The 14,067-nt window shown below is 43.5% G+C and overlaps 1 protein-coding gene across 1 annotated transcript; it reads left to right on the top strand.

Moving 5' to 3' along the window:
* Positions 1 to 9,553: 9,553 nt before the first annotated feature.
* On the top strand, positions 9,554 to 13,310 carry LOC310874753 (homeobox protein SIX3-like; the record flags this gene model as incomplete). Its single annotated transcript, XM_083787617.1, has 2 exons — positions 9,554 to 10,341; positions 13,127 to 13,310. 2 exons carry the CDS (start codon positions 9,554 to 9,556, stop codon positions 13,308 to 13,310), a joined length of 972 nt encoding a protein of 323 aa, XP_083643743.1.
* Positions 13,311 to 14,067: the final 757 nt, after the last annotated feature.

Raw genomic sequence — 14,067 nt, forward strand, 5'->3', positions numbered from 1 at the left:
ACCAGAACAGAACAGGGCTATGTGTGACACTGACACAACAGAACAGAACAGAACCAGAACAGAACAGGGCTATGTGTGACACTGACACAACAGAACAGAACAGAACCAGAACAGAACAGAACAGGGCTATGTGTGACACTGACACAACAGAACAGAACAGAACCAGAACAGAACAGGGCTATGTGTGACACTGACACAACAGAACAGAACAGAACCAGAACAGAACAGGGCTATGTGTGACACTGACACAACAGAACAGAACAGAACCAGAACAGAACAGGGCTATGTGTGACACTGACACAACAGAACAGAACAGAACCAGAACAGAACAGGGCTATGTGTGACACTGACACAACAGAACAGAACAGAACCAGAACAGAACAGGGCTGTGTGTGACACTGACACAACAGAACAGAACCAGAACAGAACAGGGCTATGTGTGACACTGACACAACAGAACAGAACAGAACAGGGCTATGTGTGACACTGACACAACAGAACAGAACAGAACAGAACAGGGCTATGTGTGACACTGACACAACAGAACAGAACAGAACCAGAACAGAACAGGGCTATGTGTGACACTGACACAACAGAACAGAACAGAACCAGAACACAACAGAACAGAACAGAACCAGAACACAACAGAACCAGAACAGAACCAGAACAGAACCAGAACAGAACAGGGCTATGTGTGTGACACTGACACAACAACTGGATAATGATGTGAACACTGCCTGGACATCATAGACTCACGCTGTGCTAGAAGAACCATGAGGTCATAATGCTGCACATGGACCAGCTGGGCCACCAATTAAGCAGCATTATTAGTTTAATTGTCCCGACCCTACTATTAAAAACGTTGTTTTTGTGTTGTTGTTGTTGTTGTTGTTGACCCCCTTTTTTATCCATGAAATTCATACAGTAGCCTATATTCCCTTTTTAGATAATTAACATAAACAATCCTCTTATCTGTTGCACAGTTAATAAACACCACCACCACCACCAAGGAAAGACAAAAGGAACACAACAATAGAACTGAAACGTCCATCAAACCATTTTGTAAGAGATCCAGGTGTTATTTTGTGCAAAAGCGCATTATTGGCTATTTCCCCTATACCATAAGCCCTCAATGATTTGAATTGAATTGCACTGAATTGAATGGGGCATATTTGGGGGTGTTGTTCTAATTCGCTTATTTCCATCGCTCAAAAATCAATTTATTTTGTATATTATATCCTCTCTTCATAATGTAAATAGTGTCCCAAGCGGCACACTTTACTACTTATTTTGATGGAAATAAGCGAATTAGCACAAAAACCCAACCCCCATTGAGGGCTTATTTAAGGGGAAAATAGGGGAAACTTGAAGAATTTCACTGCCTGACAAGTCACTAGCAGTTGTATTGATTGTTTCAAGTGAAAGCCTTGTTTATGCCTGTGTTGTGTGTCTGTTACCAGTGTGTCTGTTGTGTGTCTGTTACCAGTGTGTGATTTAATAAGGTCTCCTTCAACCCATTCTGACGGGCACCCATTTTGGTGTTAGCATCATGTTATGCTTTATCTATTGAAAAATAGCAGATCTACAAGCTCATATCGCGCCACCGAGTGGCGCGATACGAGCTTGTAGGTCTGCTATTTTTGAAAAATCGAACGACGACTGACATTTTTAGAATCTGATCTCAGGTCAGAATGGGTTCATCAGACCAGTGTGTTGTCCAGTGGAAACCTCGTATGAATCTGATCTCAGGTCAGAATGGGTTAATAAGGTCTCCTTTAACATGGCTGTCTCTAGTGCCACTTCTCTCTACTCGTCTACAGTTGCTAATGGACATTTCTGTGCAGAAATGGACACGCGTACAGTCATACTGTATGGTGGAATGTGATTGTGTGCGAGTTCCTTTCCTTCTCCTATCACTTGAGACATAATTTCTTATCTCTGTATTTCAGGTCCTCAAGTACTGTAACTGTTTACTTCTACCGCACTACATCCTAGAGGCAAATAATAAATATTGCACTTTTAACTTTATTTGAAACGTACTACTGTATACTTCATATTTGTATTATTATAAAAATCCCTACATTAACCACTTCTTCAGCCCTATGCATACTTCGGCAAATTGAAAATAGCAGATCTACAAGCTCCCTATAGGACAACATGCAACATATTTTCAGATGGGGGTCGGCGGCCAATTAGTCCTACATATATTTTCGGGGGTCCTTGACATGAAAATGTTTGAGAACGACTGACACAGAAACATGGGGTTTTTCAGAAAACTGTCAGGATTCAGAAGGCATTTGCTCAACTGGTAGCTTCTATAGGAAGGCCACTCGATAAGCCCCTTTGGGTTTTTTTGGCACTTCCAGTCAGTGGCGTGCACAGACATTTAGAGGGGCAGGTGCTCAAGTAAAAAAAGGGCACCTTGTGCAGCGCATTTTGGTGCTTTAGCTATTGAAAAATAGCAGATCTACAAGCTCATAGCACGCCACCGAGTGGCGCGCTACGAGCTTGTAGGTCTGCTATTTTATTTATTTATCGAAGAACCACTGACATATATAGAAACATAGCTTTAGATTGTGGGGGTCTAAATAATATAGTAGAAGCGTTTTTTTTTATCAAGATTTGATCAATGTCACCGCATGGTCCACACACTACAAATTAAGGAAAAAATAAATAAATAACCTTTTTTTTCTTTTTTTAAGAGCAAAATTGCCAAAAGGGCAGGGGGTGCTCTAGCACCCCCTAGTGTCTATCTGTGCACGCCACTGCTTCCAGCACATCATGTATGTAACTAATATTGTTTCTTATTGAAATATTTGCTTTCTGTATTTATTTTATTTTACCATATTGTTGTTATTATGTACATAATGTGCAAATAAACTAAACTAAACTATAGAATCTTTGTTGTTGTTTCCCAAACACTTCCCAGGCGGTATCATGCAGGTGGTCTGACAACCCACCAATAACACGGCAGGATTAAGCAGCAGTATCGGGTTTCACTGTCCAATCAGTGTCTTGGATTAGTTGCTCCGGTACCGCGTTCCCCCGACTACCTGTCCCTCTACGAGAGAGAGAGAGAGAGAGGGGTCGGGGCGAGAGACAGACCCTCGGTGACCACACACACACACACACACACACACACACACACACACACACACACACTGTAATACAATGCCACATCCATCTGTCCGCCGCGTACAATGTACAGATTTCCTGAATTGTCCACAGTGTGTGTGTGTGTGTGTGTGTGTGTGTGTGTGTGTGTGTGTGTGTGTGTGTGTGTGTGTGTGTGTGTGTGTGTGTGTGTGTGTGTGTGTGTGTGTGTGTACTTGTGGTGGTGTTGATGTTAGGACAGGTAATTAGATGGGTATAAGGTTTGAGCTGTTAAAGAAACAGAAGGGGACGGGTGGGTATTCCTATAACCACTTTAGGATGGGAGAGAGAGAGAGGCCTTCCAAATCATTTTTTCAAAAATGTACAGGCTATTTTTACATTCACGTGTTTCAAAGATTGAGGGTTAAAAATGTGGTTGAAATAAGTGTTGAATTGTTTAATTGTGATATCAAACATAATATGAACAGACACACGCCCCGGTGGTGAGGGAGGCAGGGCAGTAACAGAACCTTTTTCTTTGTGTTATTTTGTTAGTCTGTTTGGTTGTCTGCTTTGTCCACTTTCATGTCCATGGGCATGTCAAAAAGAACTGTGGGGCAAGGGACATTGTGTTCCCCGTTTCTACGGCCCTGTTCCTCACATCTCACTCCCCATGTACCTCTCTCTCTCTCTCTCTCTTTTTTTTTGTTCACCATTGTCAATTAATAATCCCTATAGCACAACCAACAGCGTCGCTTGCCGAAAATAACAGATTATCAGGTGGCAGCTGTTGGCTTGTGGACATCTTTGTCACAATATTTATTTTTGCCGTAGACAATATACACAATGAGCAGACAATAATATGACCAGAACAGAAACACAAGAGATAGCCCTGAATGACCGTCACAGGTCTGTAACTCTCAGAGTGTATACAAATGGACTCTCCAAGTTAAGGGATGTCTTTGCAAATAAAACGTTCGATAGCCACTAGTACTATAGTGGACTCAATGTGCCATGCATAGTGTGGTATTAAATGGACAGTCACACATATTCTGAAGAAATCCTAAAGATGTGACATTCAGTAATTGGGTCTTCTGATCAAAATGAGAACATTATAATGCTGTGTAAAACAGAAAAACAAGCATTTGCCACACAGAACCAGGACAAGTCCTTATACCACAGACACATGTTTGTCCGTGTATTGATGACCTCTGTCAGGTTGGAGCGTTAAGCGACACCGCCGTGCAACGGACTATAAATTCATCTTAAGACGCTTTTGCATCGGGACACAAAAGCACAACAAGGTCCCCCCCCACCCCCTCAGGAAGTGATTAGGGGCTTAACGAGGAATCGGAGGATTGCGTTTCTGTTGTGCAGATGAGTGTTGGGCTTTTCTTTTTTTTTTGTGGTATGGTCTTCCTAGAGAGATGAGGATGGGGAGGGGAGGGGGGGGGGGGGGGGGGGTTAACATTTCAGGGCTTAAGAGGTCAGTGTTAAGTTGTGGAGGTCGGTTGGAGAGGTTAATTAGAGACAGGGGTTATTGTTTACATGGGGGACACGAGGGGGGGACACACAGCGGTGGGGAAGGGGCTCAACAACTCACTTCACAACCTCCTCCTCCTCCTCCCAACCGGTGGCCATTCTGAGCATGTCTGTATCTAAGTGCTGTGTGTGTGTGTGTGTGTGTGTGTGTGTGTGTGTGTGTGTGTGTGTGTGTGTGTGTGTTTGAGTGTGTCACCCATCCATTCTCGGCCTCCTTTTCTCTGCTTTCTCCTCTCCTCTAATTGTTCAGCCGCAGAAAAGGGAAGGTGAAAGGGAGAGATGTGGACGTGAAAGGGAGAGATGTGGACGTGTCACTTAATTGTCGTTCCAACAAGGAGCGATGTTGTGAGGATACGCACGTGCACACACGCAAGCACACGCACACACACACACACACACACACACACACACACACACACACACACACACACACACACACACACACACACACACACACACACACACACACACACACACACACACACACACACACACACACAGGAGGGAGAGCGAGATATTTCATGTTTTGTGCGTCTGTCCTTATAGAGAGCACTACTGTCTTTTACCCACAAATGTCTTCTACATCCTGTTTGCGATCTTTGGCAGTTTTAACAAATCTTTGACGAGTCTGAAGAAGTCTGAACAACAAGACTGTTTGGTCTGGAACTGCCTTAACACTTTTCTGAGGGAGTGTGTTACAGGGAGTGGGACGGGACCCCCAGAAGCAACGGCGTCAACTCCGCGGGTGCGCAGGAGCTGACGCACCCGCTGGCAAAATACTAAGCCGTAATAATATGCAGCATATGCACGGTGCACCCACTGAAGTTTCTGCTGAGCACTCGCTATAACGTTATACAAAGATGACGTCGCTGCCCAGAAGCAAAGATTTAGTTAAAAATGTTCACTTAAAAAAAAGATATATATATATAGGCCTATATTCTTCATGATTTTAAAGAAATAGCAGGTCTATACATATATACAAGCCTTGTATATATGCTATTTTTGAATAGTCACAGTATTAAATAATTGTTAAAGTGTTTCATATTCATATCTAAAATGACGACAGATGAGTCACACGTATATAGAGTTCAGCCCAGCCTGGCAGTATAGAGCGAACGGCATGCAGCTCAAGTGGGCACTCACACATTCACTGGTGTTATTATTCATGGGGTTCAGAAAGAGACGCTGGTGAAGACAGGCAGGCCAGCAGAGCCATGGAAGCCGCTGTGCATGTTGTTACCTTGACGAGTTAGTGAAATGAATGCCCTGCTTGTAGGCTGCGGTTACATGAGGGCTTCTTCATTCAGAATGAAAACTTCAGAATTAGTTAATTCAGAAGTAAGTTTTCTGCTGCGTGTTTACATGGGAAATGGTCATTGGACAATACTTTTAAATCCCATTATTTCATTCCACATCAGGTTTGGGGCTGGGAAGGCTTCTGATTGGATAGGGGGCGGGGCGGATATGTTTACGTCCAGTGTTGGAAAGTAAATAAGTACATTTAATTTGAGGTATTTCTACTTTACTTGAGTATTTCCAATTTCCAATACTTTTACTTCTACTCTAGTAACTACATTTCAAACTACATTTCAGGTAAAACAAAATAATAATAATAAACAAAACACTTTTATGCCATATTACATATATTTCATGTATGTATCCTGTAGCCTATGAGAGGTTGCTCTCAGAGATGTGAAATTAAACATGTCTAGTTTCTTATAATTAATCGCAAAAAAGAGCGTAATAATACCAATTACATGGAAACAAGCATGCACAGAAAGACCAGAATGAACTTAAATCCGAATGAGAGTTTACACGAGTCCACAATTGTTTCAATAGGATTTAAAAATGGAATAAACCGGTCAGTTACATCAGATCTAAGTTTAAATCAGATTGGCCATTTTCATTCCGATTTAAGTTTTTGTAGGTGTTTTTTACATGACAACTTTTAATAGGATTTATCTTTTATTCTGAATGAAAAGGGGATTTAACTGTCCATGTAAACGTAGCCAATGTGGGGTCAAATAAAAGGAGGCTTTCAGGGTCTCGGCAAAATGAGGAGCGGTCTAAAAACGTAAGCACTATTTCAAAAAGTACAAGAAAAGCGTATCGTGCCATGACGCGTTGTGACTCTTTTTCAACTGTTTTCCCCCCCAAAATAGGGATGCCAGGTTTAAAAGTGGTTAATTTCACTATAATGTCAGTCACTAGCTAGACTACTGGACTGGAGCTTGACCCACGCCTGTGGCGGGTCTCACATCTATAACGCCATGAATCTGTGTCGCAGTGCGATCCGAGTGAGACACACACTCACTCACACAAGCACACAAAGTGTGCCATGTATAGCCTATGTGGTCCAGAATAATCCGAGCATATGGCTTTAGAGGTGACCAGAATATGTTAATGTTGATGATGGAATATGCTATTCTATTAGACTAATGTTTAGTAGGCTGGATAGGCCTGATTATAATCCCATGTAATAGAATGGAGCAACGGCTTACCGCATGAAATTATGGATATTAGAGAATAGGAAAGTGATTAGAGTTAGAGAAACATACGCTCCAGCCGGGTTGCAGTGGGGTTTCTAATCACCCAACGGGTGCATTTAGTTATCAACATCAGCAGAGCAAAGCAAGCAGCTTAACAGCACCGATGGCACCGGCCCTTCTCTGTTCTGGCCCATTTGTTCTGCAATTTAACCGTCAACTTTTTTTTTTAAAGGTTTTCTGAAATACCTATTATGTTTCTATGGTGCTCAATATTTCATGTCAAGGACAATGACCCCAAAAATTATAATGTAATTGGCCGATGTTGTTCCAGGGACCTCCAAAAGATTTGAGCTATAAAAACGTTCGCTCTGAAAGATTATATATATTCAAAGATTTGCACTATATTTTCACGATTGTTTCTAAAATAGCAGACCTACAAGCTCATAGTGCGGCACTCTGTGCCACGCTAAGAGCTTGTAGATCTGCTATTTTTCAATAGCTAAAGTGTAACATAATGCTTAAAGAAAGATTGGGCATGCTTGTGACTCGTGGGGAGAACAAAGAAGTTCTATAAAAAGCCTCACAGTGTGTTGATTCCATTATCATCATCATCATCATTAACAGTACAGTACAGTACAGTACAGTACAGTACAGTACAGTACCATCAGTGGAATTGTCATGTAGTCCTACTACTGTATTATTTGTTCCTACAAAGCTCTGGGGCTCTGGGGCTCATATAGGGCTCCATTTCTGTCACCGCTAAACCCCTTATCCCTAAACTTATTTTTTCTTCTTTTTTAACTATTTTTCAAGTATATGAATATACTTGAAAAAGACCAATACCGGTCGAAACGTAGTATATGTCCTGCCTGCTGTGATTGTGAATAAATACTTGGAGCATTACAAAAGCCAGTTGCGAGTCTTTGCTTTTCTTCATGATATCTGGTATGCGGTCAGGCTTATAGGCTTGGCTCAGGGAAGAGCAGGACGCCCCTGCCATGCATAGTCCTCCATGGCGCCGTTGGAGGTGCGACAAAGAAAGCAGGAAGACTGTATGAAATAAATGTTAGTTTAACAGTTTGGTCAGTGCTAGAGCACCCCCTGCCCTTTTGGCAATTTTGCTGTTAAAAAAATAAAAAATAAAATAAAAAATCTTAATTTGTAGTGTGGAACATGGTGACATTGATCAAATCTTGATAAAAAAACGCTTCTACTATATTATTTAGGCCCCCACAATCTAAAGCTATGTTTCTATGTCAGTGGTTCTTCGATTAAAGAAAAATAGCAGACCTACAAGCTCGTAGCGCGCCACTCGGTGGCGCGCTATGAGCTTGTAGATCTGCTATTTTTCAATAGCTAAAGCACCAAAATGGGTTCCCGCGGTGCCCTTTTTTTCACTTGAGCACCTGCCCCTCTAAATGTCTGTGCACGCCACTGAGTTTGGTTGGCTCAGCACCCAGATCGGAGGATGCAGTGTGCGCTCTTCTACTTTATTCTGAAGGTCTGGTCTGTAACTCTGAGCGTTAAAGAGGTCTGAGAGCGCCGCCGTTATTCCTTAGGCTATGTGTGATGATTCTGTTTCGTAACACATAATACTTGACTTGACCTGACTTCGTAACTGGTGGTGGAAAGTAACTAAGTTATTTGTACTTTACTTGAGTATTTCCAATTCCCAATACTTTTACTTCTGTACTTCACTACATTTTGGATCCAAATGTTGTACTTTTACTCCACTTCCAATTATTTTTTTAAACTTTATTGATTTGGATTGTTATTATTAGAAAACCACTTCAGCTTCAGCCATGTCATATAAATACATTTCGTTCCATTTGAAAAAAGGAGATCTACAAAATGCTTCGCTTCGCGCCGACACATTGTGAGCTTTAGCTTGTGAGCTTTTTATACATTTGGAAACTTGACATTCTCCACCGAGTTTTAAGTATATTTTGATACGAATACTTTTGTACTTTTACTCAAGTACATTTTTAATTCTGGACTTTTACTTAGTATAGGCTATATAGTATAGTTCTGTATTGATACTTTTATGAAGTAAAACAATGTAGTACTTTTTCCACCACTGTTGTGCACTGTGCAGTGTGGAACCAGCAGAGGTGAATAAGAAAGGATGGGAGCCTTTAGCAATATGAAAGGCTGTGATATTAACGTCTAGAACTGATTTGTGATTGGCAGCGCTGCCATGACAACCCCGCATCAGTACCAGGGGGGTGGCCAATGGCGGGCCAGAAACGGCGCCCCACCCTGATCCCCAGGTGAGCTAAAGGGAGCAGACCCCCATGTCGCCCCCCACCCACCGTCAGTTAGTCACACTGTGCGCGCCCCCCGCGGAACAAGCATCTTTCTTTCCCCTTTTTTTTCTTTTTTTTTTCTTCTTTTTCTTTTTATCTCGCCATATCGATCGCTATATCCAGATGGTGTTCAGGTCGCCTCTGGAGCTTTTCTCCGCCACCCGTCTCCTCCTGCCTCACTTTATCACCGATGGCTCCACACTGCTGCCCCGCTGCCGCTCCCCGGACTCGGATCCCCCGGTGGTGGTGTCCGTGTCCCCCCAGCTCCTGCAGCAGCAGCACCGGCCCACCGCCACGCTGGCTCTGCCGGGACTGTGCTTCTCGGCGGCGCAGGTGGCGTCGGTCTGCGAGACCCTGGAGGAGACGGGAGACGTGGAGCGGCTGGCCCGCTTCCTCTGGTCCCTCCCCGCGGCGGTGCAGGCCAGCCAGGCGGGGGGGGACGTCGTCGGTGGCGCCCGGGCGGCGGTCGGGGACTGCATCTCGGAGCAGGAGTCGGTGCAGCGCGCCCGTGCCGTGGTCGCCTACCACACGGGCAGCTTCCGCGAGCTCTACCACATCCTGGAGACGCGGCGCTTCGCGCGCGCCTCCCACGGCAAGCTGCAGGCCATGTGGCTGGAGGCGCACTACCGCGAGGCGGAGAGGCTGCGCGGGCGGCCGCTCGGCCCCGTGGACAAGTACCGCGTGCGGAAGAAGTTCCCGCTGCCCAGGACCATCTGGGACGGCGAGCAGAAGACGCACTGCTTCAAGGAGCGCACCCGGGGCCTGCTGAGAGAGTGGTACCTGCAGGACCCCTACCCCAACCCGGGGAAGAAGCGGGAGCTGGCGCACGCCACCGGCCTGACGCCCACGCAGGTCGGGAACTGGTTCAAGAACCGGAGACAGAGGGACCGAGCGGCGGCCGCCAAAAACAGGTGGGTTTTTGATGAATTGAAAATATATTGGGCCCCTATTGTAAACAAGTGTAATGCTGCTTTATGGTGTCGTCCACTCACAGTTAACAGCTTTTGTATTGAGTTGTGCTTGAAATGTACTGTAATTCTGCAAACTGTTAATAAATCAATCAATCAATCAATCAATCAATCAATCAATCAATCAAAAGTCATCGACATATACTATATGACATCCACGCAACACGGAATGTATAGCATATAAAGCGTGTATTGTATATAGTCGGCTGGACGCTTTTAAAGTTTGGATTGATTTTGCATTAATGCTTGTTAAAGAGATAGCACAAAATGCCCTATGGGCTTGTTTCCACTGTGGTCCTGTAATTCATATTCATACATTTAGTCAATCCTGAGTATAACCTATTAGGCTATATACTTTAGTGTACAAATGGAACTAAATGGATAGCCTAAACTAAGACCCAGTGGTTGTACTATAGAATGAGCCTAGGCTATATTGAGAAAATATACGTGTGTATTTTCCACTGAAAACAGTTTCGAGGTTTACAAAACAATTCACTCGTGCTCCGGAGGCTTTTAGCTGCACCTTTTCTGAGACAAGCAAACGAAACGCTGTGCGTAAAAAGTGCATTCAAGCATGCGTAAAAGGCGCACGGCACCGTACGGACCTCACCATTTCCCCCTCTTGACAGCTTTAAGCCCCTTTTTTCTCCCAGTCTGGGGGCTTAGGCTTAGTCAAGTATCTTTTTGTTTTTCTTCTCCCCCCAAAACATTTCCTTCAGGGTCACAGTTTGGCTGGAATGTTAATCGCCCCACCAGCCTCCAATAATGCCTGACTGCGCGCCTCGCCAAGCGTGAAAGAGCGCCCATTATATACCAGCCCCGTTCGTCCGCGCGGTTGCATATTGTTGTAATGTTGTTGACATTTCTTCTGTCATTATTAGCCCTATGCGCGGTGGTGCTAATTGCAGGTGTAAAGTAATTTATAACATTTACTCAAGTGCTGTGTATATATAGGCTACTATACTGCTGGATTATTTCCAATTTTCACTTTTACTTCCACTGCATGTGCAAATATTGTACTTTTTACTCCACTACAATTCTTTGAAAACTTTTGATTATTATTACTTACATTAACCACTTCAGCCCTATATATATATATAGCATGTATAATATATATATATATATATATATATATATACACACACACACACACACACACACACACACACACACACACATTTTGGCCATTTGAAAATAGCCCAATCTACAAGCTCACAACGCGTGGGGATGTGACTGTGAGCTTATCTGCTATATTTCGAAAAGAGTTTATACATTTGAAAACTTGTGAAATGGGACATTCTGCATAATGAATACTTTTAGCATACTTTTAAGTATACGTCAATAGCCTACTTTTGTATACTTTTACTCAAGTAGCCTACATTTAGAATTCTGGACTTATAGATATAGTGTTTCTGCATTGCAGTATTGATACTTTTACTTAAAGGTATATTCAGTGATTTCACTTAATTCAAATATCACTTATTTTTTTGTTTTGTTGTGATAATCCTCCCTACTATAGAGTGTGCTGGCCATATAAGGAGTTCCTCCCTGTCCCCAGTTAACCCCTGGGGGTCAAAAAACATTAGGTTTCGTTTTTGAGACTCTATCCTGATTGGACGAAAGGCTGGGTCCCACAGCCAAAAACGAAACCTAAGGTTTTTTGAGTAAAATCACTGAATATACCTTTAACCCATTTAGACCTGAGAGACCAGATTCTACAAAATGTCTTCTAAAAATCATGTCAGTGGTGCTCAAACTATTTCATGTCAAGAACCCCCTATAGAATTATATGTATTTGGCCGGCGAAAATACGTCGTTCCAGGAACACCCCGCAGACGCATAGATATTAGTTAAAAAACGTTTGCTCTGAAAGAATATACATTCAAAGATTTGCAACACATTTTCACGATTCTTCAAAAATAGCAGATCTACAAGCTCGTAGCGCAAGTGCCACGCTACGAGCTTGTAGATCTGCTATTTTTCAATAGTTAAACTAAGTATAACATTATGCTTAAACAAACACCAAAAGGTATTCCCGTCCAAGTATAAAATAAATTGAGTATAGCCTACCCATTCTGACCGGGCACCCATTTTGGTGTTGGCATCATGTTATGCTTTAGCTATTGAAAAATAGCAGATCTACAAGCTCATATCGCGCCACCGAGTGGCGCGATACGAGCTTGTAGGTTATGTTATGCTTTAGCTATTGAAAAATAGCAGATCTACAAGCTCATATCGCGCCACCGAGTGGCGCGATACGAGCTTGTAGGTCTGCTATTTTTTTTTAAATCGAAGAACGACTGACATTTTTAGAATCTGATCTCAGGTCAGAATGGATTAATCAGACCCAGTGTGTGTCCAGTGGAAACCTCGTATGAATCTGATCTCAGGTCAGAATGGGTTAACCTTTTCCACCAAATGGGTTAATTGTGATGTTAATGGGTGACTGTAGCTCAGGAGGTAGAGCAGGTGGACGACCTGCTCTACCTCCTGAGCTACAGTCGCCATGGGTCAGCGGTTCGAATCCCGGCTCCTCATGTCGAAGTGTCCTTGGGCAAGACACTGAACCCCAAATTGCTCCCGATGTGCTGGTTGTTACCTTGCATGGCTTCCGCCGCAATCGGTGTATGAATGGGTGAATGTAATGCACAATCTATATGTAAAGCGCCTTGGATAAAGGCGCTATATAAATGCACCATTTACCATTTTATTTCTCCGTTCCATGCAGGTTGCAGCACCACCACCACCACCACCACCACAGTCACGGTGCTCTGGGCCCTGACGGCATGCGGGGGGCCCTGGCCAGGGGGGCCCGGGGCCCGCTGATGGGCAGCCCGGGTGGGGGCAGCACGGAGGAGCGCGCAGAGACTCTGCTCTCCATAACGGATAGTGACTCTGACTTCGACGTCTGAAAGAAAAAAAGAAAAAAGAAAAAAAATCTTTTGTTTCTTCTCCAATATAGAGCACCGAAGTCTGACGTCAATATCGGTAGAGGGCGCAAATCCACAGGTTCATGTACTTTTTATTTGCATTATAATCCCCATAGGGGGGATTTTAGATCGCCTCATATAAGAACTGTGTTTGAAAAATAAACATGTCATCCCGGCCGCTTCATTCATTCATACATATGAAGAATCAACTGACTGAGAGAAAACGCTAATGTTACTGCTACTGAATTAGTTACATTTTCGCTAGAAGCAGACTGTATCATACAGTATATGAGTGACTGACTGTTGCAAACGATACAGAGACACCTCCCTGACAATAACGCAGAGACAGCTTGTTTATTTTTTGACCACAACGCTTATAGTAGACGATAATAAGATCACCCCATGTTATTCTCCATAGAGAAATCACTTCCGCGAACCAGGGGAATGGAAGGGATGAGCGAGTTACGTCAGGACTTTAGAACCAGGGGAATCGAAGGGATGAGCGAGTTACGTCAGGACTTTAGAACCAGGGGAATCGAAGGGATGAGCGAGTTACGTCAGGACTTTAGAACCAGGGGAATCGAAGGGATGAGCGAGTTACGTCAGGACTTCGCTGCTCTATAGCCATGCATCCAAGGCTGCGGGACAAGAAACATCTGTTATTTTATGGTCACCATCAACAACCGTTGGTGTTTTGCGACTATATCGTGTGAAGACGAAAGAATAGGATATACAGGGC

Source organism: Protomyctophum parallelum (genome assembly GCF_964188405.1).
Source record: "Protomyctophum parallelum genome assembly, chromosome: 17".
NCBI lineage: Eukaryota > Metazoa > Chordata > Actinopteri > Myctophiformes > Myctophidae > Protomyctophum > Protomyctophum parallelum.